Source organism: Protopterus annectens, chromosome 10.part0 (genome assembly GCF_019279795.1).
Source record: "Protopterus annectens isolate FY-2018-M chromosome 10.part0, PAN1.0, whole genome shotgun sequence".
NCBI lineage: Eukaryota > Metazoa > Chordata > Ceratodontiformes > Protopteridae > Protopterus > Protopterus annectens.
The window spans coordinates 572,648,105-572,673,216 of NC_056744.1; the positions used below are offsets into that span (position 1 = coordinate 572,648,105).

General features: G+C 39.8%; 1 protein-coding gene across 2 annotated transcripts in view; it reads left to right on the top strand.

Moving 5' to 3' along the window:
* SZT2 (SZT2 subunit of KICSTOR complex) overlaps positions 1-25,112 on the top strand; it is a 3,556,133-nt gene that overhangs the window by 2,371,249 nt on the left and 1,159,772 nt on the right. For both annotated transcript variants that reach the window (XM_044085412.1, XM_044085413.1), the window contains exon 55: positions 23,883-24,015. In XM_044085412.1, coding sequence (XP_043941347.1) covers positions 23,883-24,015 — 133 coding nt within the window. The remainder of the gene's footprint in view (positions 1-23,882; positions 24,016-25,112) is intronic.

Consider the following 25,112-nt stretch of genomic DNA (forward strand, 5'->3'; position numbering starts at 1 on the left):
GGCAAACTCTAACAACAGATGCTTCGGATTACGCCTGGGGAGCACACATGACAGGAAAATGCATTCAGGGCAAGTGGACCACAGACCAGATGCATCTTCACATCAATCAAAAAGAGATGTTGGCTGTTCAAAATGCCCTAACAGCTTTCAAGGACCTTCTACATCCAGGACAATTATTACTAAAGACAGACAACACCACAGTAATGTGGTACATAAACAAGCAAGGGGGCACTCATTCTTATCCCCTATGCAGGCAAGCCATGACCTTGTGGAACACAGCTCTAAAGTATCAAATTCACCTGCAAGCACAATTCCTGTCAGGAAAGAAAAATACTCTGGCAGACAATCTAAGCAGAAATATCATGGACCCTCACGAATGGAAATTGAATCCACAAATCTTCAGCATGGTAACACAAAAATGGGGATGCCCATACATAGATCTTTTTGCCTCCCCACTGAATTGCCAACTACAAAAATTCTGCACAAGGACTTATCACAAACAAGCATGGAAAGTGGATGCTCTTTTGTTCAGCTAGAAAAACGTAAAGGTTTATGCCTTCATGCCACTGCCTCTCCTTTCAAAGGTACTCCTAAAAGCCAGACAAGAAAAAACACAGATGATCCTGATTGCTCCGGACTGGCCACACCAGCACTGGTACCCTATCTTAAGGAACTTGGCTCAAGGCCCACCATGGATTTTGCCTCAATTCCACACCTTCTGACTCAACCAAACAATCAGATCCTGCACGGTCAGCTCAAAACCCTAAACCTGGCCGCATGGCAGATACATTAGTCAAACAGGCAACACCTCTCTCTAAAGCTGTTATGGATGTAATTTTGGAGGCCAGGAGGCCTAGCACCAGGAAAGCTTACTCAGAAAAATGGAAGAGATTCTGCACCTGGAACCAGGCTCAAAGCCTTGACCCTCTTGTTCCAAACATTCCTCAGATTTTACAATACTTAACTGAGATGCTGGACAGAGGCCTATCCTTCTCATCAATTAAGATCCACGCCTCTGCCATTTCAGCACATTACAACACGGATCCTCCTTTATTCTCTCATCCCTTGCTAAAGCAGTACCTCAGAGGGGCTAAAAACATAAGACCGCCCCGAAGAGCACCAACACCAACTTGGGACCTCAATTTCGTTTTGGAAAAACTGATCCTACCACCTTTTGAGCCAGCCAATACAGCCAATCTAAAATTTTTATCACGGAAAACAGCTCTGCTCCTGGCAGTAACTTCAGCATGAAGAATCTCAGAGCTACAGGCATTAATGGCAGTGGAACCTTTTATAATTTTTCATCAGGACAGGGTATCTTTAAGGACAAACCCTACCTTTATGCCAAAGGTGGTATCTAGTGTGGCTCTTAACCAAACCATCCATTTGCCAACTTTTTATCCAAACCCCCAGAATAAAGGGGAGAAACTTCTGCATTCTTTGGACATACACAGGCAGCTACGCTTCTACATGGACAAAACAAAAGCTTTCAGGAAAACTGAGCAACTGTTTGTAGCATATGCTGCAGGATCACAGGGCAAGGCTATCTTAAAGCAGTCTATATCCAAATGGATAGGACACTGTATTCGGTACTGCTACACACAGCATGGAAAATCAGTCCCAAATAACATTAGGCCACATTCCAACAGGGCAACAGCCACTTCAACAGCCTTTCTCAGAGGAGTACCTAACAAGGAAATTTTGGAGGCTGCAACTTGGAGTTCAGTGCACACCTTTACCAAGCATTACCACCTGCCTCTTTACTCTAAATTCAGAGCAGGATTTGTCACTGCAGTTCTGCAGGGCCTCATAGCCAATCCTAACTCTTTGTAGACTAACCACCCAACCTTAGCTTTGGGATTCTACCCAAGTGTAATGACTGCAGCAGTGTAACACGATGAACATAGTGCAGTTTTGTACCTACCATAAATGTAGATGTTTGAGTGTTTACACTGCTGCAGTCCAGGTTACCCTCCCTCCATCCCCTCTGAACTAGCTGGACTTACCTATACCTTTCTGTCCTATACAACCTGTGTGGTGTATTTGCTTGTAATTGAAGGTATTGTTTTTATTTTATATATATATTTTTGATTAGCAATATGTATTGCCTACCTACTTGGGGGCACCTGACATCTGGGGCAAGAAAAACTGAAGAAAATGGCATTGTATGCATCTTGTATACCCCTGGCACACTGACGTCAGGGAAGAAGCGACAGCAACCAACGCCGGACCAAGACTTTGGAACTCTGGACGACTACGGGACCGCCTGACGGCAGGATAACCCAAGTGTAATGACCGCAGCAGTGTGAACACTCGATCATCTACATTTATGGTAGGTACAAAACTGTACTTTTCTCAGTCTTTGTATTATCTTATTTAGTCTCTTCCCACATATCCTCAGCTGCCGTAATGGAATCCTTTTTAACCCATACTCCTAAGTACTTCATTTTGTCTTGTCCTCATAAACATGGGTATTGCTAAACCAATTTGTGTGTGGTTATATAGTTTACAGCTGTTACCTTTGTTTTGTCTTCATTAATTTTGTATCCTGAAAGACTTGAAGTTAACTCAGAATGTTCCACAACTCTGAAATGTCCCTTTCTGGTTTTCTTGGATACAAAATAATATCAACTGTAAATAGACAGTTTTTCTTGATTAGCATACCAGTCATATCCTGGAATTTTTGAGTCCCTTATTTTCTTTGCCAGTGGTTCTAAATATAAAGCAAATAAAAAGGACACCCCTGCCTGGTTCCTCTGTTCAAACAGAACTTATCAGAGAGCCCCCCCCACACACACACACACACTTCATTTTTGCCTTCAATCCCTCATATGTCCTCCTAATTAACCTAATTATTGTGTTATTGCTTGCAAATGCTTCCACTGCCCTACTCATAAAATCCCAGTTTACTTTGTCAAATGCTTTCTCTGCATCAAAACACGCTAATAACAGAGGTATTTTCTTACACGCTGCTCCCCTCTGGATCATAATTGCTCTGTTAATGTTGTCAAAGTTTTGCCTTCCTTCCATAAAACCACATTGGTCCATATCTATCAATTTTGGCAGCACGTTTGCTATTTCTTGAGCCATTCTAGACAGAAGCACTTTATAGTAATGGTTAGAATAGAGAAATGGGCCTCTATGAAGCTGGGTCTTATGGGCCTTTAGCATCTTTAGGTTTTACAGCCACCACAGCTTTATTCTAGGATACTGGTGCTTTTCCTTCTTTTAAAATACTGTTAAACAAAACCTGCCAGATCTTTATCTCTTTCTTCCCTGCTAGCTTCCAAACTTCCATAGGAATGCTATGTATTCTTGGAGACTTTTCTGTAAATTGGTCATACATCACCATTTTTATCTCCTCTCCTCCTGTCCTGTTAGTAATTGAGCGTCATCTACCTCTAACCTTGGCATATTTAAGTCTTTAAATATTTCCATTTGTACTTTTTCTTGATTTCCACATTTCTGTGCTTTATGCAGATTTTCATAAAAATTTCCAAAATATTTCTAATACTGCTACAGGACCTTCGGTTATTTTTTTTGTTATAGCTTCTTTAGCTATGTTAAGAATCTAAGTAGCAACTCGCAGATGTGCACTGAACTAGTGCAAAATAACAGAAAATATACTGAACCTCCTACTGATATTGCCAACATCCTGGCAGATAGATTCAGTGCAAACTTCACCCCCCCTCTCACCTCCAAAAGGGCCCACAACAATACCGGAAAAGTGTAGTGTCCCAAAAATCACAGAATCACAGGTGAAAACAGCCCTTTCAAAAGCCAAAAACATAGCATCAGTGGGACCAGATGGTGTCCCAGGCTGCGTCTTGCATGAACTACAGAATGAACTAACCCCCCCACCTAAACACGCTGTTCCACCTCAGCCTCACCACAGGCTACATGCCCGTAGAATGGTGCACAGCAACAGTTATTCCTTTCCAAAAAGGAGGGGCCACAACTGACCCTGGTAACTATCGTCCCATAAGCCTGACTAGCCTGGTCTGTAAGGCTATGGAGCGCATCATCACGGACCTCATTAACAAAGACATTGGGAAATTTCCAAACACTTGGCCCGACCCAGTTCGGTTTTGTTAAGGGCAGATCATGCCTACTAAACCTGGTTGACTTCTTCGAGACAGTCACCCAAGGCCAAAGATGAGGGAAAGGTGGTTCACACAGCCTACCTTGACCCTGCCAAGGCTTTCAACACCATTTCCCACTCTGGTATTACAGAAAAACTCACCAGCCTGAACATAAACCCCCTACATCATGAGATGGGTTGCCAACTGGCTTACAGACAGAACTCACACGGTCACAAGTGGTATTTCGCAAGGCTCCGTCCTGTTTGGCATATACTTCTCAGAAGTACAGGCAAACACAGGAGGACTATGGCTAACCAAGTTCGCCAATGACTGCAAACTGGGAGCCATAATTGACTCTCCGGCTGGCACGGGCATCCTCCAAAAGGGCCTTACTGAGACAGATACCTGGTGTCAAAGTCATGACCTCAAGCTAAATGCCAAAAAATGCATAGTCATCCTGTTTGGGAAAAACAAAACACCCACGAATTACCACATAGGTGGCAACCCCCTTAATACAGAAGAGGTAATAAGTGATCTGGGGACCCAGGTAGATAATAATCTGTCCTTTGACAATCATATTGCCAAAGTAGTTAGGAAATCCTTCTATGTGGCCCATCTAATTACTGAAGGGTTCACATCTAGAAATAAAGAGGTTATAGTGCCCCCCCTCTACTCATCACTCATTAGACCCATCATAGAGTACAATGCCCCATTTGGGATGTACCTCACAAGACACTTCCAACAGCTGGAAAGACCACAAAAGTACCTCATCAAGAGGATTACTGGCCTCAACCATATGTCCTATGCAGTCTGACTGAAAAAACTCCGGCTGTACTCAGTGGCATATCGCTTACTCAGAGGTGATCTCTGCCTGACTTACAAAGCCATGTCCAACTCAGAATTGATGGACATGCTCCACCTAAAGAAATCCAAGTCACTGCGAGCCACGCACTCTAGTGAGCTAAACCTCACCACAACAATAAAGAGAACATGCTGGAGGGATAGATTCCTGTCGGTTTACTATTAAATGTGCGAATGGCGACCCCATCGACGCATTTGCGCGAACCGAAACACCGAAACCATTTCACTAGCGAACCGAAACCGCGAAACTCCGACGATCGACATTACCGGCCGCGCAACACCTCCACACCCATGCTACCATGGGTCGGATGGGGGCGAGGTTTAGCCGTTCGCACATCTGGGCGTCGGTGTTGTGACGTTCACAGTTCCGCGTTCGGGCAATGCGTGTCGCACAAAACGGGATCGACAATTTGATAGTAAACCATTCCTGTCACAGAGACTTCCCATGCTTTGGAACAAAATTCCAAATTACATCAGGCAGAGCCACTCACTAACACTCTTCAAGAGAAACCTTGACGAGTGGATTGGTAACAGAAAATACACCCCGGGATCATTTCATTGGCTCTGCTTGACAGAGGATCAATTAATTAATCAATGGGGCGGTGAAAGCCGACCCACTCTGGCTAGGCTTATAAATGCCCTCGGGCAGATAGCCTAGTACCTACCTATGAACCTATAGGCTCCCTAAGTTTGGCAAAACCCCTTTCTACTTTCTATTGCCTCAGCCATTCTGCTAAACGCTTTTGTATTCTGGAGTTATCAAAAAAAAAAAAAAAAAAAAAACGTTTCTTAACAGTGATATTTCTAAAATCTTGCATATTATCCAGCTAGTCCCTTATTTTCGCTTAAGCACCCTGCAGTTGCGTCTCTTCTTTTCTGTGAAATTACCCCTATTCTGCAATACTTTAACTTTTGTCAGTCCCTCTAAATAATTCTTGTTACTATTTAACCATGTCACTTTTTATTTATTTATTTTTTATTACTATCCTATTTTTAAACTCCACTTTCATTTTATCCCACTCTCTGGCTATAGTTTCTGAAGAAATTTCTATCTTCCATTATAACTCCCAAATTATTTCCACTACCCATTCCTTAAATTCTTCTCTGTTTAGCAGATAGCTGGGGAAGCTCAATGTCACATTTTTATTTCGTTACCCTGCATTTTTATTTTAGTTATTATTGGAAGGTGATCTGAAATACTTATTAGATGCATTCAAATGTTTAATTAAATGCATATGTTCCATACAGTTTTTGTCCATTCTAGCCCAGGTTTTGTACCTTGGGGAATAATATGTAAATTATCTTGGAGTTCTTATTATTGAATTCACCTCTTCCATACCAAAGATTTTAATATATGTCTTCAAAAATCTACACTCTTTTGTTATAGTTTCCCTTCTAGGCCTCCAAATACATCCTCATTGTTTTAAATCTAATTCCAGTCCCCCACCTATATGTAATATCCCTGCTGAAAGCTGCTTATTTCTCCCAGAATTTTTCTAAGCTCAGTTGTAGAATAGGTAGAATATAAATATATGCCAGCTTAATCCTCCTCCCTTGCCATTAGCCCCTTACAACTACAAATCTGCCATTAATATCTTTTTTCCTCTTTTACCAGTATTTGAGCTTCTCTAGAAATTAGTATAAGTATCTCCTTTTCCTTCGTCCCAGATATTCCACTGAATTACCATCTTGAAATTCTTTCTGTATCGAATTCATATCCTCAGTTTTTCCCAAACGTCTCCCCTGTAGCATAGCTATTTTCACTCTGCATTTCTTAATATAATTCATTGCTCTTTCTTTTTTTATACCTGTGAGACCATTCATGTGCAGTGATAATATGGAAAGTGTTGCCATTGTAATATGAAGTTATTATTCCCACCTGTTATGTATAACAGCTTTTTTAATGTCTGGTGTAAGGTTTCATGTTATGTGCATGCACTAATATTTAGGGGGTTGATTTTTTTTTGCAGGTTGATCTTTATACAGTTGTTTCTTGTCATATCCATTTGATCCTGTCACATCTTACAAGACTTTTTGTTTTAATGAAAACCTTCAGACAGAAAAAAAAATAAATAAAAAACACCCCCAGAACCTAGTAAGGTAATACAAATACACAAATCTGTATAAATCTTCATATAATGAAGTTTAATCCTCCTAATAGGAATAATTGTACAAGATTGACAGCTACACTCACAGACTTTAATTGACCTGTAATTTATCGGCAGTGTCCATCATTCTTGTTCTTAATGCCAGATTCCACATGAGAGTATTACAGTGGATCATTTCTGTCAAGTGGTCCATTGTTTGTCATCCTGTTCACATTTCTGTCAAACTCTTTGGGATTTGCAAACAACATATTCAGTGGTAGCTAAATTTTCTTGTTTCTTTAGGTTATCCTTTCATTCTTCCCCCTCCAAGAGCCACAGTGAACATGGATGCATCTCTTCTTGGGTGGAGAGAGCGTTTTGAAGGGTCAACTGTCTGCAGTACATGGTTTTTGACAGAGGGCAATCTTTGCATCAGCATACTAAAAATGAAGGCAGTCCACCTAGCACTGCACACCTCCCAGGACTCCCTCTCCATAGGTTTGATCACTGTCCATACAGATACCATGTTAGTGGTCTGGTACATTAGCAAACATGGTGGAATCCACTTCTACCATATACTTCAGGAGGCCATGAGGGTCGAGCAGAGGTCAGTGTCTTACCATCACTTTCTAATTGCATCTCATATTCCAAGGAAATCCAGTATATTAGCAGAAAAGTTGACCAGATTGATTCTTCGAAGGCAGAAGTGGTCCTTCAGTCAGATAGTGGCTACCATGATCATGAGCTGCTGGGTCCATCCTTGCTGTGACCTGTTTTCATCCCCCTTCAAAGCCAAATGCACCAACTATTTTGGCATAATTCCCTATAAGAGGCAGTCCCCTAGGAATGCTTTTATCCACACTTGGTCCCTGGGTCTCCTCTAAGTCTACCCTCCGATGCCACTGATAACCAGATTTCTTCAGAAAGTTGCCTGGTGCAAGGCGAATGTGAGTCTCATCTCTCCCTTTTGGCCATGACAAGTATTGTTCCTCTTTCTGTTATCTCATTTGTTGTAGCCTCCCATGGGGCTGGATCTCCTTCCAGATCTGATCTCTCACCCATCAGGCAAGCTTTACCCGGATATCTTACCCCTTAGTCTTACCACTTGATTTCTCAGAAAGTCCAGGTTTTCATCTAGTATGGTTCGCAGTTTATCCTCATCCCAACAGCCTTCCATAAAGAAAGTCTGCAGAAGCAAGTGGAAGAGATTTTCTGTCTGGGTTTCCACAAAAGGTGTGAACCCCTTCTCTGCTCCCTTACCGTCAAGTCTAGACTTTCATGAAAACCTTTTCCATGCAGGGGCTAGTTACCCATGATTAGAGTTCAACTGGCAGCTATTTCAAATTTTCATATAGGTGAAGAGCAGACCCCCTATTGCACCTCTGAAGCTTTGTAAGGCTTTCTTGAAAGGTACTGTCTTTCTTTGCCCTTTAAAGAGATCTCTTTCCACCTTGGGATACTGCTATATTACTATAGGCTTTTCCATAACCCCCTTTTTTCCCTGCATTTACAAAGGACTTGAAATTCTTGTCTTAGAAAAACCTATTCATGGTGGTGATTATGTCAGCAAGGAGGATTTCAGAATTGCAAGCCTTGACTTTGTAAACTACCTTATTTGGTCTTTCATAAAGATAGGGTGCCCCTATAAAAGAATCCTAATTTTCTTCCCAAGGTTGCTGGTGAGTCCTCCTTGAATCAGATTATTCATCTACCTGTGTTTTTTTTTTCCCATCTTTGCTTTTGTTGGATTTTAGTCGTCATTTACATTTCTGTTTGCATCCTAAGAAGGATTTCAGAAAATCTGAGTAACTTTTTGTCTCCTTTTCTAAAACTAAATTAAGAACCTGTCTCTTCCAAAGTCATGTTGTCCAGGTGGTTGTCTGATTGCATCATGTTTGTCTATAGAGCAATGGGAGTGTCATTGCCTAACAAACCTAAAGCACATTCAGCAAGAATGGAAGCAACCTCTACAGATTTCTTTGCTAGATTCCCTATTGATATTTGTGCTGTCTGCTTGATCACACATTTGTCTCTCATTACAGGCTTGATCTACAGTCTAGGTCTAGGGCTTCATTTGGCTTTACCATCAAGTCCCCTCAGGGTTTGTGGTAGCTGGGGACTCTGTCCGATGAGTTGCGGTGGACAGAAAAGGGAACATTGGATATGAAAGTTATGTACTTAACCATAATGTTAGATCCACATTATCTTCTTCTGTCCATATCAGCCTTCCCTTCCTCTGTCCCCAGTCTAAATTGTCACCATCTTGGGCTCTCAGGTGATGGTACCGGACCTGCCAGAGCCTTGTCTTATAGTAATTGACTGTATTTTGTTTTCATTTCTGTAGATCAGAGTGTAACTTGTGTATGCTATGTCTTTGAGAAGCATGCAAGGCCGTGCGTGCATGTATAAATTGCAGACATGTGCAATCCCTAGTGCCATTTTGTAGAAGCAGCCAGTGAGTGAGCATGTATGGTCACAGTAGTTATTTTGTATACAAGTTATTTAGTTATAGTCAATAAGCCTCTACAGTGATATGTTTGTATAGTGTAAAGCTGCTTAAACAGAACCCACGAAAACTCGTTTATTCATGTACCAACACGAAAGCGACAATTTCCAGTTATCTTTTCCTGTAAATGGCACAAGTTGAACAATGCATAAAGTTGGGCAAATTCAATGAGAGGAACTGTTTGGGATGAGGGGGATTGTGAAAATGGGAAAGGAGCCTGAGCCTTGAATCCTGAAGTCTGAAAGTTGCTGTCATTAGATCCAATTGGATTCGACATACCCATGAGTTGAGATGGAAGGAAGAAGACAACATATATCAAGTGTTGTGGTAAGTACATTTAAGTACTGCACCACAGTTCTGCCATCCAAAAGACTATAATGCACAAATACAGGGTGAAAACAAGCACTTTGACCTTGGAATAGTTTGCACACAAATTGCAAACATACCTTAGGTAGGTTAGCTTCATCAGCAAACTAACTAATGTGATAAAGATGACCTTATTCCCTAGTGGAGATGCATTTCCACTTCCTAAAGGTGAAGTACATTTTCTTGGTGGTAGGCTTTTTTGTTAAGTTAATCACCTGTGTGACTCGTTCCAGTGAGAATAAGATATCTGAATAAGTAGCCAGAACCAAAAACTGATACAGCTGTCACTATCAGGTATTTACTACCTGCATGTTTAACAGTTTCTTAAGAGGGGTTTGCCTCTTTGTCCACCTCTGAATGCGACATCTCTTTCTTGGTACTTGTATTTTATTAGTAATGGATTCACAAGTCCTCTCTTCCAGCCAACTGGTTTGGTTGCTGTGAAATTTGTGTTTTGGATAGCATTTGTCTTCATGTAGATAGTAAGTGCTTGTAGGACATCAGAGCTACAGGCGTTTTCTTTAGGAAATTCCTTAGGACTGACTTACATTTCATCCCAAAAGTGGTCACAAAACTGTCATTAATCTAATCCCTTCACTATTTTCTTTCTAGGGTTAGACTCTAGAGGAGAGAGAGAGAGAGCCCTTTATTCCATTCATTTTACCTACCAAACATCATCCTCACATGGGTGAGAACCAGTCATTGGAGGCTATCATGCAGACAGCCACTAGGAATTAAATGCTAGCCCAATCTTCCCAGACTTATAACAGCACTAGATGTGATTATCCAACAATACTGGCATCAGAATGCATGCTTACTTTCATGCATGCACTTCTCCAGCTATGTCTTGCATCTGAGCTGCTTGGCTGATGTGTGTCTTTGGCTCATTGCTACTGCAGTTAGTTGAGCCAGCAATGACTGCTGAATCATACCCTCCTTGGCCAGCTGTTCCATTGCCTGGTTCAATGACTGAACCTGGGATTTGTGGGTCAGATTCAAGACTTTATTCCTATATTCTATGGAGCCACTGCAAGGGAAGGAAAATGTCCTTTACAACCTTCATCTGTGGTACCAGCTAATATTCTACCTAAGAAAATGTACATAATTTTAGGAAGAAAGACCTATAAAGAGGGTCTGGGTATGCCTAAGCAAACCTTAGTCAAGTGGGTCACTAACTGTATTATGTTCCACTGCCCATTGGTAATCTTTCCATTGGAAGATGTTGACAAAAGCCATTCCACAAAGTGGCTACTTTCACTGGAGTTTTGAAGAATGTTTCATTGTGGGCATTTTTGCCAACCCCATTAAGAGATCTAGTACTTTTAACCCCCCCCCTTTCATCCGACAGTTTTACTGTTTGAAAAGTTTTGTGAATTTAACTTTAGAAATTATTTAAAAAAACTAAGAATGCAAGAGGTCAACACAATTTGAGTGACATGGAAGCAACACTAATACATGAAATGATGAATAACAAAAGTGTATGTGTTATGAAGCCAGACAAGGGGGTGGGGTGGTAGTAATGGATAGAAATGATTATGTAAACAAAATGTTCAGCATGTTGCACTCGGACACCTATGAAGAAGCTTCTATCAACGAAATAAATATAGCCTATCACAAAATAGATCTTATTGAGGACATGCTTTTGAATAGTCAAATATCTATGGAAGAACACAATTTCCTTAATATATGTAACCCCAAGATCCCCACAATATTCGGGATCCCAAAGGTTCATAAAAATGTCGTAGATCCTCCATTGCGTCTTATAGTTGATGCTAAGGCATCAAATACCTTGTTTATTGCAAAATAATTTTGTACAAAAACTGTGTTAAAGCAAACCCTGTCCTGTTAAGAGACTCTTGGGAGTTCCTCAGCAGAATAACCAATGATTTGTTTATGGAAGAGATTATATTTGTTCCTATCAATGTGCAGGATCTCTTCTCTGTTATTCTGCATAGAATAAGTACAGACTGGTTTTATGACTACCTAAGGCACAACACTACACTTGGCCAAAGAAAGCTGAATACGCTCAAGAAACTCATTGAAGTAGTCTTAGAAAACAACTTCTTAATGTTTCAGGGCAGTACTTTCGGCAGAAGACAGAAGTTGCAGTGGGGGCTGCTTGCATCCCCATGTTTGCAAACATGGTCCTTTCCTATTGGGAATGGAACTGTGCTTAATTCAGAACTTAAGAACTGTTGGAGATTATACAGATGTTTTTTAGATGATCTGTTTTTTTTCTGGATTGACACTGTAGATAAATTGGATATGTTTTTTGACTATTTGCATACTACTACAGATTTCTTGAAATTCACCATGGATATTCAGGGGGACACTGTACATTTTTTGGATATAACACTTACCAGAAATTATATTAAGAGAGGATTTGATTCAGCTATGTAGAGGAAACCTAGTTATTCCAACTCTTTGTTACATTTTGAGAGTATGCATCCACTACACCAAAAAAATTGATTGTAAAGGGGCAGTGTGTGAAACTAGCAAGAATGGTGTCAGGAGGTGATGATTTCCAGGTGAAATTAAAAACAGTTAAAGGTATGTTTGTACGGAGGGGATACCTAAAATTGTTTTTGAAAAAAATCTTTCATGAAATCTGTAGGAAGAGGTCCTCAGGGCATTTTATTCCATTATTAGGAAGGCCTAATGCTGCACTCACTACGCCTAGTGATAGAATGGGCGACGCATTACAGGGAACAAGTGGTAATCAGTTCAACAATGGAATTGTGTTGACTTAACACTAAAGAATTTAATGACTTGAGAGATTTTAGAAAGAAACTGGACTATCTCTGAAGTTAACCCTGACCATCTTAGTGCAGTGGGAAAAAGACCATTAGTGATGTACAAAAAAGCTCCTAGTTTTAAATTGATACTGGAAAAATGGGAAGATGTGAAAATAAGGGTAAAATGGTCAAGTTCGGAAGCTGTAATCAATGCAAGTACATTATGGAAGGTTTTTCTTTTTATATACATGGCTTCGGGTACATTAAACCCAGTGGCAGGTTTGCATGTTCCACTAAGGGCTTTGTTTATCTAGGGTTATGCACACTTTGCACATCATTCTACATAGAGAAAACAAAATGTAAATGCAGGCAAAGGATATATCAACACATATACAACATAAAAAAAAAGATGAAAACAACACCCTATATAGGCACATTAAATCCACCCTGTGCTCACCAGTTTAAGTTTTGCATTATTGAGCAACTTAACTTAGGTGAGCGGGGGGACCAAGTGATGACTTCTTAGAATTTTTAGAGCTTAAATGGCAACTTAGGACCAATGCCACCCAGCCACCGGGTTTAAATGAAAATGTTTCAATCTCCAGCATTTTGGAACTCAAAGCTGGATATTATTTTGGGTAATTATGCATTGATGCCATAGGGTATGCATTTGATATGAGTCACGTAGGGCAGAAAAAATTTTAGTTGAGTATTATGTAAAAAATTGAAAAAATAGTTTTAATTTCAGCTGCAGTAATCTTTTAAGTGTACTGTGTATTGTTGCAAATTATTTCTTTGCAACTGTTACATGTTTTTACTAGTAGGTTTGACAACATTGTAGCTGTTTATGCTGGCACTCTGAGGAAATTTTACTAATTTCAGTATTATGTAATCAGTTCAGTATGATGTACAAAAAGGCTTCTTGACTTATGGGTAATTGTTCTGATGAACTCCAGTTACCAGAGGACTTAAGCGCTTAACCTCTATTGTTGTTTTATGAGTTTTCTTTAAGTAATAAATTTATGTTTTGAGCAGTACTTGATTCTGAAGTCTTTTCCCACCAGTGTGCCTGTTCTTGGTTTCTGGATTGAATTTATCAATAATCTTCTCATCTTTTTCAGAAAGAGCAGAATTAGAATTAGGCAAATGTTTAGCAGCAGTAAAATTATCTAAAGCTATAACTGTTCTGTCAGGTTTGGGAAGAGTGTATTTGTGTCTTTCGGCTTTTCCCGGTTAGGGATCGCCACAGCAGAACTCCGGACCGCTAATGATTGGCAGTTGATTTTTACCTACCGGCTTGCCAGGCCTGACGCACAACCTTCAACGAAGGTACACCCATTCACGCACATCTCCACGCAGAAGATGCTCTAGCTGAGAATCGAACCAGACAGCGTCTTACTGTGAGGCGACAACGCTACCGCAGCGGGAAGAGTGTATTAAAACTTAAAAAAGACTGAGAAATTTTATGCATTTTATCTGCCTTTTTAGGGGCAACACGATGACTGTTAGGAAAATTGTAGGCAGTGACACACACATCATCCAGAGCTGACAGAAGTGGGGGAATGGATGAAATTCTGCAAAGTCTCTTTGTAACAACTGATATTATTTTCTGAGGGACTGAGAATCCTCAGTGTCCTCCCTCTGAAAACACTGGCATATTCTAGAAATAGTGTCAGAGAAACCCCCACAGGAAACTGAGCTCTTCTCTGAGTCTGAATCAGAAAAATTAGTGAAAACCCTGTATCTGTCCCTTTATCTTCCTGTCCAGGGTCAAAATCTTGAATCTCTTCAGGAAAAGAAGTATCCCTCTTTCTTTTTACCAGAAACCATCTTATTAGAAGGATCAATGTTCTGAATTAAACCCTGAGCCAGACCCAATAAACTACTCAGGTCTAAGGAAGTTTGAGGAGTTGTATATATATGTTTAGCTTTCTGTTTCTTTTTCTCAGGAAAAAAATGGGGTCAGCAGTGTTATTAATGGCAGCAGCAGCTTCCCCAGAGATAGACACAACATTCTGACAAAATAGGGAAGCCTTCCCTCATCCCTCTTCCCGGACAAGCAAGAGTGGCTTTCCCTTGCCACTGAGGAGGACCTTGACAGCTGCGGACATCTTGGCTAGCCCCCAGTCCATAGTGGCTGTAGGTGCTACACCGGAGAGATCCAGGGTAATAGATGAGTGGTATGTGGAGCAAGTTATGGCTACAGCACAGTCACCCACCTGTGGCTGAGGCAAATTGCTAGCCTGTTGTGGTGGCAAAGGGTGTGCAATATTTTTTTTCTTTTTTTAGACTGGAAGAAAGACTGACCCTGGGATTGGCAGTTTGTTCCATGACCAAGTAGAAAATTGTTCCTCTTTCCCATGGAAAAGAAGCAGCAAAGCCAGTAACAATTTTAAGTCTTTAAAAGTCACTTTTTTTCACACAAATGCGAGTAAAAAGTAGTTTGAAATACTTTGCAAGTCCCAAAGAGTAAAAAATAACAGTTTCTCCACAGACAAAAATGGATTTCAATTACTTGAATCAACTTTTAAGAGGACAGGAAAAACAGCGCTCCCATTTAAAAGTACAGTCCAGTTGTGACAGTCCATTAAAACATACTCTCATAGCTTAAACATAACTTTTCTAAACAGGAAAGTACAATAACACAACAATTTATATAATGCGGTAGTTTTTTCCCACAAAGCGAACTTATCTGCCCAGCAAAGGAATAGCTCAACCAATCGCTGATCCTCAAAAGCCTACAGGGAGTATAGTCTTCAACATCAGGAAAGTTCTAAAGGTCTTGGCCAGCTGTCTTTTTTGTCATCTCAGCTTGAGCTGGCTTATGGCTTTGACTGCAACCAATATAGCTAAGGCTACTGCAGCAGTAATCAATATGATGGCCATCACAAAGGCTATACTTGCCAGTTTAATGTGACACTTGATGCCATGCATACTTCCCAACTGTCCAGAAGTCTGCAGATTGTTCACATTTTTACCTCTTATTTTTGGCATGTTCCTCACAATATTTGTGATTTTCTGGCAAATCATTGAGGATTGAAGTCGGTCACTAAATAATGACAAACATTTTGAGTTTTGCTTTGTATTATTCAATGCCAATGCAAAACCCGTTTTTCTCTCAATTCTCTTAATTTTATAAGAGCAATATTTAAAGTCTGTCTCTGATTTTGGGCATTTCTCCCCTCATTATTTTAGGCTTTGTCCAAAATTCGTGCATTAAGAGGTTGAGGTATATGAATTACAATGACATATGCCAGTGGGGGAGGCATAGTACTTTTGAGTGCCAGAACTGGAGATTCTCTCAGTTTTGTTGAGCTAGGGGTAACAGGAGAATAAATCCCAACAATTACCCACTGTAGATGGCATGTTACATTTTATTAGTGTAGTTATGAGAAGGTTTGTCGCTGTTTTATTCATATAATTGAACAGGTCTGACTTTCCTGATCACTTGGTAAGCCATTTGAGATGGAACCAGTAGAAACTTAAGAGCAAACCATTGTGATGTTTTATGGGGAACATGCTTATAGTTGATCTAAAGGTCTTACATGATTGCTTAGAAAACTGCATTCTAAGTTGAATTTACTATTGAAGGACTAACAACATGAGTAAACTGTGCTGGGTAGTAGAACCTACAGCAAAAAGAGATACAATTTTATTTAGTTTGTTTGTTAATGGACTAAGTGAACTGATCCTTTATTGGCATTGGTTAGCCCACAATGAAAAAGATAAATACAGCGTACACACACAGACACACATGAATGTATTGTGTAGTCAGTCAACCAGTATGTTTTGGAAGATGGGAGGAATCCAGATTGCCTGGAAAAAACCCAGACAGATCTGAGGGGAGCATGCAAAACTCCACACTGATGATGACTAGAAGCCTGAAATCAATATTAAACCCCTGACTCTGGAGCTGTGAGTCAGGTAATCTTAACACTAATTGTATGAATTACTTGCCACAGTTCTGTCAGTAGTATTATAGAGAGGCCTTTTATCACCTTAAGAGAAATCTATATAATTGTTAAACATAGTGTGGGATGTAGGTTAGTGACTCATGTTTTCTGAAGAAAAGTGCTTTTTCAAATACATTAATTCTGATAAGATTGTAAGGGTATGAAATGTATTAATAGTACAGAGAACTGTGATTGTGTTGCTAATCATAACCAAGTTGTTAATGTGCTCGAGAAATTGATTCAGGAAGTTCATCTCAAGAGTGCAGATCATAATTATTTGTAATAACATCATAAATTTTAGATGTCCTGATGTATTTCACATTGTAAAAAACTCTCAGAATGCAAAATGTCTAACGGCTGTAAAACTGTGAAACAGTTTGTGGTGCCACGCAAATGGTAGTCAGATGCAAAGTGCATCTGTTAATGAATAAACAGCTTTAAAAGTTGTTCGAAACATTGTTTTGCCACAATTTCATAGTATGGCAGCCCAGTATGTTACAGTTTTCAAAGCTGTCTGTAGGTTTCTAATGCAGTTCTGTGGTGCTGGCATCTGTATATAGCCAGCATGATATAAGGTACTGAGCATAATTGACTTGAGAAGGTTGTTGAGCGTCTTTAAATTTAGAATAATTTTTTTAAATTTAGAATAATTTTTTCAGCTGTTATTAGAGCACAACACATTTAGAGTTCATGTTTCAGTGGTATTTTCAGTGGAGTTTCAAGAGTGTTTATATAGGACAATAGGAGGTTACTAGGCTAATGGCCCTAGAGCCATTTTAAGCCTAGCCATTCATACCCCAATTTTCTCAATTATGAATGCCCTTAGGCTAGGATGGCTTTGGTATATGCCTGCGCCTTAGGGCATCTACAAGCTGCCCCAGTCCATAAAGGCCACATGTTACTAGGCTAACAGCCCTAGAGCCTTTTTAAGCCTAACCATTCATGCTCCAATTCTTCCAATTATCAATTCCTAAGGACTAGAATGACTTTGGTATATGTCTGTGCCTTAAGGCGGGTACAAGTTGCCCTTGTAGATAAGAGTCACAGTCAACAAGCTGGGGTGAGTTTACGATTTCCCATCTATGGGTTTAAATTACATTGAAATAGGCTCAGGTAAGAATTCTGCTTCACATAAATGGGAAGTGTGTTCCAGAGAAAGGGTAATGTCTGAGACACATACCTGTCCTTTCAACATGTTTTGTTTGTCACAGATGAGATTTAGCTCCTCAGATCAAGTAATTCTGGTGATGTTTGTTTTGCAAATGTGAATCAGCTCTATCAGGGCTAGACTGAGGAATGCCTTGTAGGTTAGGCATAGATCAACCCTCAGTAGTCTGTAGAAGACTGAATACTGGGACAGAGCTGTGAGGCGTTCCATATCGGACATGTTATTTATACCCTGTTTTTTTTAGTAAGAAACCTATGTTGCTGCTATGACTATGACCTCCTTAGATCTGGATGCCATGCCCTTACTTGTAAGTCTTGCCACATAGAAGGATTTTCTCACCACCATGGACACATGATGATCAAAGTTGAGGTTACTGTCAACCTGAATTTCCAAGTCCCTTACCACTGGGTCTACTGTTAAGGGAATGTTATCGATGTTGTAACTTGCAGTGGTGTTCTTCCCAAAGAGTATAATTATGCATTTTTTCCATCAAATTTTTAGACAATGACTCTGGCATCCGTTATTTGTTTGCGTCAGACCATCCTGGAGGATATCTACATCTCCCAGCGTGTAGTTAGCAAATTTGATCAGTCAAAGGCCTTCTACATTTGCCTTGACTTCAGAGAAGTATATCCCATACAAGAGAGGTCCCATTATTGAACCCTGTGGAACAACACTAGTAGCAGGCCTCTTGGAGGAGGTTGATTCTCTTACCCTAACTTCATATGTCCTGCATGTAAGCCTTTTGGCTACCCATTGGACAACCTAAGGATTTATGCCTAAATCTGAGAATTTGTCTAAAATACCTGAGTGAGGTATTGTTTCAAGTGCCTTTGCCAGGTCAAGCTTGGCAGTATGTCTGTTTTCTAAATGTTGTTTATTCATATGTCATAAATTCTAATTTTTTAATAATTTTTTAAATCTAAATAATTTACCTTGTCCTTTCCAACCTAGTGGGTAAATTTAAAAAATTCAGTACTGTTGTTCAAAAACATCATCATAAAATCTCTAATCTTGTCTTTTGGTCCCTCCCAGAGTAGGAATAAATCTTCCAGGTATCTCAAGTATAATGTTCAGTTGGAAGAATAAATGGATTTTCTTTCTTTTGGTGTACGACCTGTTTGTACTTAGGATCTGTGTGGGGGGGGGTTGTTTTTAGAGTTTGTCCTAAGTTTATTGTGGTTTGCTACTGCTGTTTCTATGAAGTTTTTTATGTGCTTGTACAGGATTTCCATAAACACTTCTGCATGGGGCAAAGTGTACTCTGAGTTTGGGGTAACTTGGAATTTACCCATGACATCTCTTAATAGGAGGTAGATAGCCTTAGAAAAGTACTTAAAGGTTATGTGTTTTGCAGGGAGTTCTTGCTTTATATTTATTTCAAGGGTGACTTGATCAGTGAGGATAGCACAGTGGGGGGGGGGGCTGCAACATTCCCTCTTATTTGTGAGCAGCAGATCCAAGATATTTGTACCCTTAGAAGTTGTGCAGACTAGCTATTCCAGGCTGTTTGATTTGACAAAGTCCAGGAATCTGTGAGCCTGCATGTTAGTGGTTGTGTGTTTCCCAGTTTATGGTGAAATAGTTTAAATCACCCGTAAATCACCCATAAATGAGCCGCGGTGGTGCAGCAGTTGGCGTTGTCGCCTCACAGCAAGAGGTTCTCCTGTTTCATTCTCGGCTGGAGCACCTTCTGTGTGGAGTCTGTATGTCCTCCCCGTGGTCGAGTGATGTTAAAGACATGTACGTAGGTGTGAGCGTGAATGGGTGTGCCTTCTTTGAAGGTTGGGCATCGGGCTGGCAACTCGGCACCGTAAAAATCCACTGACAATCATTAGCGGACCGGAGTTCCGCTGTGGCGACCCCTAACCGGGAAAAGCCAAAAGGCATTATTTTTAGTTTAAATCACCCATAAATATGGTGTTGGGCTGAATGGTGAATGACTCTAGTACATTCAGGTGTATGGTATGGTTAACCTTGGTCATAGGTGAGGACCTGTAGCTAGCAAGAATATGGTATGGTACTTTATCTAAGGCTAATAATCCGCGGTGGTACAGCGGTAGTGTTGTTGCCTCACAGCAAGAGTTTCTCCTGTTCAATTCTCGGCTGGAGTGCCTTCTGTGTGGAGTCTGCATGTCCTCCCCGCAGTCAACTGGCCTCTGAAAGACATGCGTGAATGGGCATGCCTTCAGTGTCAGGCTGGCAACTCAACTCGGCACCATAAAAATCCACTGCCAATCATTAGCGGACAGGAGTTCCTCTGTGGCGACCCCTAACCGTGAAAAGCCGAAAAGACAAACAACTTTATCTAGGGCTAGTTGGACAAAAAGTAGCTCAAGTGTGTCATATTGTTTGATCAATATTGAGGTGTGCTTACTTTTCATGTTGACTGGTACATCTCCACCTCTTGCCCCCCCACCCGAACCTCCACATCTCTTGAATTTATATACATCAGCTCTGGGTTTACCATACCTTGGAAAAAAGAGAATATTCCTAGAAATGGCCATCTTGAACTTAGTAAATGTAAGACTGTTTATTTGTCCATTCAGTCTCCTTGTTTCAGGACTTGATCTAGTGGGTCCCGGCATTTAAATGGGTTACCATATTTCCATTTGCCTAGACTGGCAGTACTTGGAATTACTGCTTCCTTTCAGAATCGCCAGTCATAATGTCAGTATTTTTCAGTGACTGCCATAGCTTTGTTTTTAGTCTTCTTTTAGAAACATTGTTACACACCATTTCTTTCATCTACAGAAGGTGATGAAATTGTGTTTTTTCTTTTTAAAGGCATCAGATTCATTCTTTCATTTGGCTCCAAATATCAATGTACCTGCATGCGCGCAAGTGTGTGTGGGGTGTGGGTGGGTGTGTTTGTGTATCTGTATGTGTATGTGTATATATATTTATATATTACACAAATAACCAAGACACATTTAATCTAACAAAATAACCTAACTTACTTTTTGTCAAAAAAAAAGCCATTTCATCTACCCAGTAATCCAGCTGAAAAAGGGAAATTTTCATTTTCGATTAGTTAAACTAAAAAATAGCTCACACACACAATTTATCTTAGTGGTGGTACTGTTCTGGAAAGCGTGTTAGTACCATAATATGTATAGTTGGGGTTAAGGGGTAGGGGAAGGGTTAGGGTTAACACACAAGTAGGGGTGGGCAGGAGGGATTTGTCTCCCACTCACTCCACCTTTCTTATGCGTGCTAACCTTATGCCTACTCCTGCCCCTAACCCAAACCCTACACATTATGGTACTAAACACCTCTACCCTAACAGTGCCACTAAGCAGGACACACACACATGCTATTCAAGCAAACCAATACATCTGTTCCCTTCTCTAGCTGTTAGTCTAATACAAACCCACACTCACTTGTGCACACTCACTCAGTACCAGTGCTTACCTTTTATTACCAATGAAAATTTTGGCATTACTGCACTTAGTGATGCACATATTCCATCACTTGACAAAGACTTGTACTTAACCAGTTCTTTCACTTAAAAATTGTTTGATGAATGGTAAGTTCAACAAAATTTACCATACCCATATGTAATGCATATACATGCATACATATGTAGACAGAAAGACAGTACATTTCATGCCATTCCAGCCTCATCTTCTCACTGATCTGTGAAAGCGTAGTTGGCTTGTCTGTCTGCATACTAAGTTTATATCTTCTGAGGCTCATTTTGTTTAATTCATCAGTGGGGGGAAAGACAGCAGGGCTGGAGCCAGCTTGCAGTGCAGGGTTTCCTCACCAGAAATTTTAATGATAATGTAATTTGACTTATGATACTAGGGTCAAGGAAACACATTGTTAAAGAAAGCATTGAAATTGCATACAAACTCAATATGCTGACATATGATCAAGCTCAGCAGCAATTGAAATGACAGACTAGATGAAAAACAGCTGTCTACTTTTATGTGGAACATTAAAACAATGCAGAACAAGTGAGTTTTTGCTAAGACATGGCCAAAATGCCAAAGCCAGGGGAAAGGCAAGCCATAAGTAAAATTAAGTTAGAAAAAAAGTTGGCTATAACCTGATAAATGTTAGAAGGGATAGGTAGGGTTAATAGCTAAAAACACAGCAGTAGAAGCTGAAAGCATGAGAAAAATCCTTAAGGGAAAAACACTGAGCCTGTGGTCATTTCTGTAGATGTTAACTTATTGAATGGCAGTAGAGATCTGGAGAGGAAGTCAGAGTGCATTGTGTTATGGTTATGGGTTTATTTAGAGCCTAGGAAAGTTTTAGATGCCAAACTGACTGAAATCCATTGGTTTCAATCCTACTGGTTGAAGAAGATGGATATGCTCATTCAGGTTTATCATTATGGTTAATACATTCCCCCTCTAACTTCTCTTGTACTGAGGGGATCCCTTAAATGTCATTCATCTATTTGTCCCTTTTAACAGACTCCTGTGTATGAGAAATTCTTCATTCACTAGAGAAGGCCATGGACTTTTAAGTTTTTTCTCCAGGATAAAAATCACCAAATTTACCTGTCTACAGGGAAGTTTACCATCACCAGAAGACCCCAAGACACTTAAGTGATTTTCTTTCATATTGAGTCCAGGTGGAGGTGCTCTCAGATATGAAGCTGAGGCAGAGTTTTGTATTTTGTGATGCTAAATTTATGGGGTCTATGTTCAGTCATTGAATGAGAAATCCATCTAACCTATGTTCATCAAACTTAAAACATTGAATGATCACTTCAGCAAATATTCAGTTATCAGATATTTTACCCAGGGAAATGAGACAGTGGAGCAACATGCATACTGAAACACAAATTGCAGTATACCAACCCCCCCCCCCCCCCCCACTTATAGATACCAACTCTGAGATCTCACTACAGTGGAGAAAAGGGAAAATTTCCTAATGCTGGCCAACCAACTCCGTTCCCTGGGTAAAGTATTCAGTGACTGAACATTTGCTGAAGTGAACATTTTATGTTTTAAGTTCAGTGAGCAGAGTTTTGATGCATTTCTCATTCGATGATTGAACATAGATGCAGATTTGTGAGAACGAATGTATCCTGAGCCGACAACATTATGTAATTTAGCTTAAACAGATCAACCCAAATAAAACTTCACCCCCACCAGTAAAAGAAATTACTTGCTTCAAGATGCATCAGCCTCAGAGTTAGTTTATTTCACAGAGTTGTGTTTCAGAATTTTGGACATACTGTACTGTCTCTTCAAACTTGCACCAAACACCTGAGTGTTAAATAGCTGTGAAACTTCTTGTTTGATTTGACTGGTATTAATGCCGTGATCCATGGGTTATTGCGTGGCTTGATGAATGCCCGTGGTAAGGTGGCTGTCACTTGAATGGTGCTTCATAAACATACTTGGCTGATGGTGCTATCATTTCCAGGCAAGTGTAGCAACATGTTCTGAATGTTGCTTTTAGGCATTCCCAACTATCTGGTTTGGAGGTCAAACAAACATTACTAGGCCACAAGAAACAGTGTCACAAAATTCAGTATTTGTATAAATGTTATTTTACTGTGTCTTCTGTCCAACCAATGGCTAACTACATAGCAGATAGAGATAAAGTCATTACTGCAGCTTGAATGAACTGTGTCATTCTAGGCAAGTTTCTTTTTAGCAAATGGCTGTCTTAAAGCACAGAAAGAAGAAGCTTTGACTGACTGCATCCTAGGCAGTAGAGTAGCCAGTGGAGGAGGGTGGGGGTGAGCATCCGACTCCAGCTTGCCCATGCTTGACGGAGGTTAACAGTCCAACCTATTCAATTGCTAGTATCTGCTGAAGAGACAGGTGTGTTAGTGTGATTTCTGGAGAGCAGATATTCCCTTGAATCTGTCAAACTCTGCTGACATGCACAGGGGAAGGCACAGCAGGTTTTTTCATCTGGGAGAGTAAATGTTAACCATTGGGAGAAGAGTTTGAGCCAGAAAAAAATGAAAACTCTGCCATGGTTGCCTAAGTAATGCATGCTTTGGACAGATCTGTCCATGGTGATTTGAAGAGTATGTAGACATGCAGCAACCTAAGAACTTGTGAACTAAAATGTGGCTAGATAATGAAATAAATTTTAAATACATTTTGTGCATATTTTATTTTTTACTATTCTTTCCTTTCTCTTCTAGGTTGCCCATCAATACAGCAATGCTCTGCAGAGGTCATTTCACGCTTTCTTATCCCCTCTGTCCTGACTGAAATTGTGAACCTTGTTACTTCTTTGGCTAATGATACAGCTGTCAAAGTGTTTGAGAAATTCAGGTGAGCCTTGCCAAAAAAGTGATTCAATTCCAAGAGGTTTTTAAAAAGTGAAATGTTTGTATTGTTTTGAAATTGTCCACTTTACTAGACGTATAGAATCCTGTGTTCTGTCAAATATATCACTTGGATTTACAGCTGAATGAGTGACCAGTTACATACTTCATGCTGTATGCTGTATGAAATTTACATAATCTGAACAGCAAAATATGTCTTTATAAAGAATGAATTGGGATTTGTGTTCAGGCTTTATAATGTGTACTTTATATATATATATATATATATATATATATATATATATATATATATATACTTTTTTTTTAACTAGTTTGTTCAGCCAGCCAGTTTGTGGTCCATTTCATGTGAAGGGCAAAGAGGAAAAAAGGACCTAAAGAGTTACACAGTTACTGTGCTTACTAAAAGGAGTTGAAATGCATAAAAATATGTACAAGAGTAGTACAATAACACGTATTTAGTTCAAAATGCTTGATACAGGGGGAAATTATGTAGCTAACACATCTGCTGTAGAGGTGACATTAGGTAAATAGATAAATATTAAGTAATGGAAAATGGTGTAACAAGAATTGCATGCTTTAAGTAGAACATTGCAATAATTTATTTTTTTTGTTTTGTCATTTTTTTGTTTATTAACCAGAATCCTTTCAGGTATGATCCAAGCTCCACTTAAAGCAATATTAATGTAGAGAATTACATAAGTACAAAGACTTAATAGTAATTTTGAAAATATGTTAGTTCAAGGGTCCTGATAGTACGTTGCTATGCACAAAACAAATTGGTGGAAGAGTATAGTGGAAATAAAGTACAATATTTACAGGGTGTGATAATAAGTTGACAGTTTCATACAACCAAGTTATTCATTTTAATTTGTTTGCTGGGGTTAATTTTAGGGCATGCAGTTATATCCAGTACCCTTAAAGCATTTACGAGTATTCTTTTATCAGGTTCTTTTTAAGTTCAGTTTGTAAATTTGCAAGTGTTAACTGTTGTTTTACCTTAGGATCAGATTACACCAACAGACTGTACCTAGACTTGAAAAGGTTTATGAACCAGTAACACTAGTGAAAGTGGGTCTTTACAGA